The sequence below is a fragment of the Alligator sinensis genome, unplaced genomic scaffold (assembly GCF_000455745.1).
Source record: "Alligator sinensis unplaced genomic scaffold, ASM45574v1 scaffold1143_1, whole genome shotgun sequence".
NCBI lineage: Eukaryota > Metazoa > Chordata > Crocodylia > Alligatoridae > Alligator > Alligator sinensis.
The window spans coordinates 179,657-181,877 of record NW_005842947.1 but is presented as its reverse complement, the minus strand read 5'-3'; the positions used below and the strand labels follow the sequence as shown (position 1 = coordinate 181,877).

General features: G+C 39.9%; 1 protein-coding gene across 1 annotated transcript in view; it reads right to left on the bottom strand.

Moving 5' to 3' along the window:
- Positions 1-1,924, bottom strand: part of IMPA2 (inositol monophosphatase 2) — a 28,505-nt gene extending 26,581 nt beyond the window's left edge. The window contains exon 1 of the mRNA XM_006036343.2: positions 1,871-1,924. Within this exon, the coding sequence (XP_006036405.1) occupies positions 1,871-1,924 (54 nt within the window). The remainder of the gene's footprint in view (positions 1-1,870) is intronic.
- Between the last annotated feature and the right edge of the window lie 297 nt (positions 1,925-2,221).

The window sequence follows — 2,221 nt, the reverse complement described above, 5'->3', positions numbered from 1 at the left end:
CCCCTGCCCTGGTCAGTCAGTGGGGCAGCTAGCAGCAAGCCCCTGACTAAGCTGCAGAGGAAGGAAGAGCTTCCAAGTCCCAGCTCTGCTTCTGTGGGGAGCCAAGAGCCCCACGGCACTGGGATGGGAGAGGGAAGGCAAAGAGGAACCTGGTCCCCACGCTGATCAGCTCCCAACTCCTTGGGGGAGCTGACTGCTGAGCAGTGCCAGGACTGGGCCCCCTGCTGGTGTGGCTGACCAATCTACTGTGCGATAAAGCATTTTGTGTAGACACACCAGCTGTGTGGGAAAGGTACTGACAAGCTCTGGAGGGGGATAGAGCCACCATGATAAAAGCTGAACAACAGCTTGCGCAGCATCTGGATAAATTACACAGAAATTTCATGGGAGAAGGAGGCAGGGCTCCAACATTTTAATTTGCCTTCCACTGGGAATTAAAATATTAAAAAAACCCTATAGACAAAAAATAAACCATATTGTTTTGGTTCATAAAAAAGCCTTTTATATCAGACTTAGGCAAAGGCTTTCAAAAATTCCTGTGCAATGTTGGGGTCTTAAATCCATAGGCATAGCCTTATTTTGAAGTGCTAAGTATCCAACAGCTCTCAGTTAAATTGGTGGCAAGTTATAGGTGCTCAGCAAGCAGAAAAATCAGATAATTATTCAAGTGCCTAAATATGGACCTAGGAATCTAACTCTGAGCATCTTTTTTTAAACCTGGGCCTTCTGTTTTAAAAAACTTTACAGCTGTACTAAACTAAGCCAAATCCAATACAGAAATATGAAACATCATATGAATTAAAACATCTTCCTACCTCCACCTCTCTCTTTCTACTTGTTACTGAGATGCAAAATAGAAAATGAGATGGGGTGAGAGTAGAGAAACAGCTGATTAATTTTTAACCAATAAAAATGATAAACTATTTAAGATAAAAGGAAGTCAAAACAGTCAATAAGAGCAACAAATGCTACTGCTAGATTTGTACATAACTATACTAAATTAAAAAAACAAACAGTATTACACTGCTAATACTTGCTATGTTTTCTTTAAATCCTTCAGTCAAATTTGTGTGGCACCAAAGTATTTTAAACTTACCAAAAGAGAAGCCTTTTCTTTTTGAACAAAACTTTTCTAATGTACTACACCTGGGACTAGAAACCAAGAACTCCCAAATTCCAATGTCATTTCTTTCACTTGTCTGTCATAAACCAAAATATTATAGTTGAAGTGTTTCATGTCTGCTAACTCCTACACTGAGCAGCCTGACATATGATCTGGACAGCAGACTTTTGTGAGGCCTCAGAAAAGTCCCATGACCTCTCTGTCTCAGTATCATCAGCAATAAAATGAGAGTTATATTTCCATATTTAGCTCACAGAGGAACTTCAAAGATAAGTATTTTATATTTGAATATGCTATATAAACATCTTTCTAGTAGTATGTAGCAAAATATTTACTGCACCAACCTCTTTAATTTCCTAATGTCTGGCCCCATTTCTCCTGGCAATATTATCATAGATTCATAGAAATGTAGAACTGATGGGGATCTAAAGAGATAGGTCATCTGACCCACCGCCTAGTTTCAGATAGGACCAAGAATGCTGACCCCCGCCTCCCCTCCATGGAAGTGTGTCTAATCTGTTCTTAAAATCCTCAGTATGTAATCTGTTACAACATCCTCTGAGTTAGAAAGTTTTCCCTAATATTTACCTTCAGTTTCCATTACTGCAAACTAAGCTAGACAAAATACTTTAGTTGGGGCACCAACAACGCCAACAAGTATGGCAGAATAATTACCTTCTGTAACTTGCATATAATACTCCTGCTAATGCACCCTAGAATAACTGCCTTTTTTCACTGTTGACTCACCTTGGTGCCATTTGCAAATTGTATATGGGTTCCCTCTTCCATCATCCAAGCCATTAATGAAAATATTGAAGTACTTATTGGACTCAGGACAGCCCCCTGCATGACCCTATCTGAAATGTCCTGCCACTTGACAGTGACCTGTTGATAACTATTTTGGATTCTCAATCAGTTGCACACTCACCTGATAGAAATTGCAGCTACAGCATAATTCCCTCATTTGCTTTTGAGAACCTCAGGTATGACTGTCAGAAGTCTAACTAAAAGCAAGATACTGTATACTTCTTAACCTGGAGGCATACATCTAATACTCACCACCCCTTCATCCAAAAGGCATGTGATTCATGTTTTCAC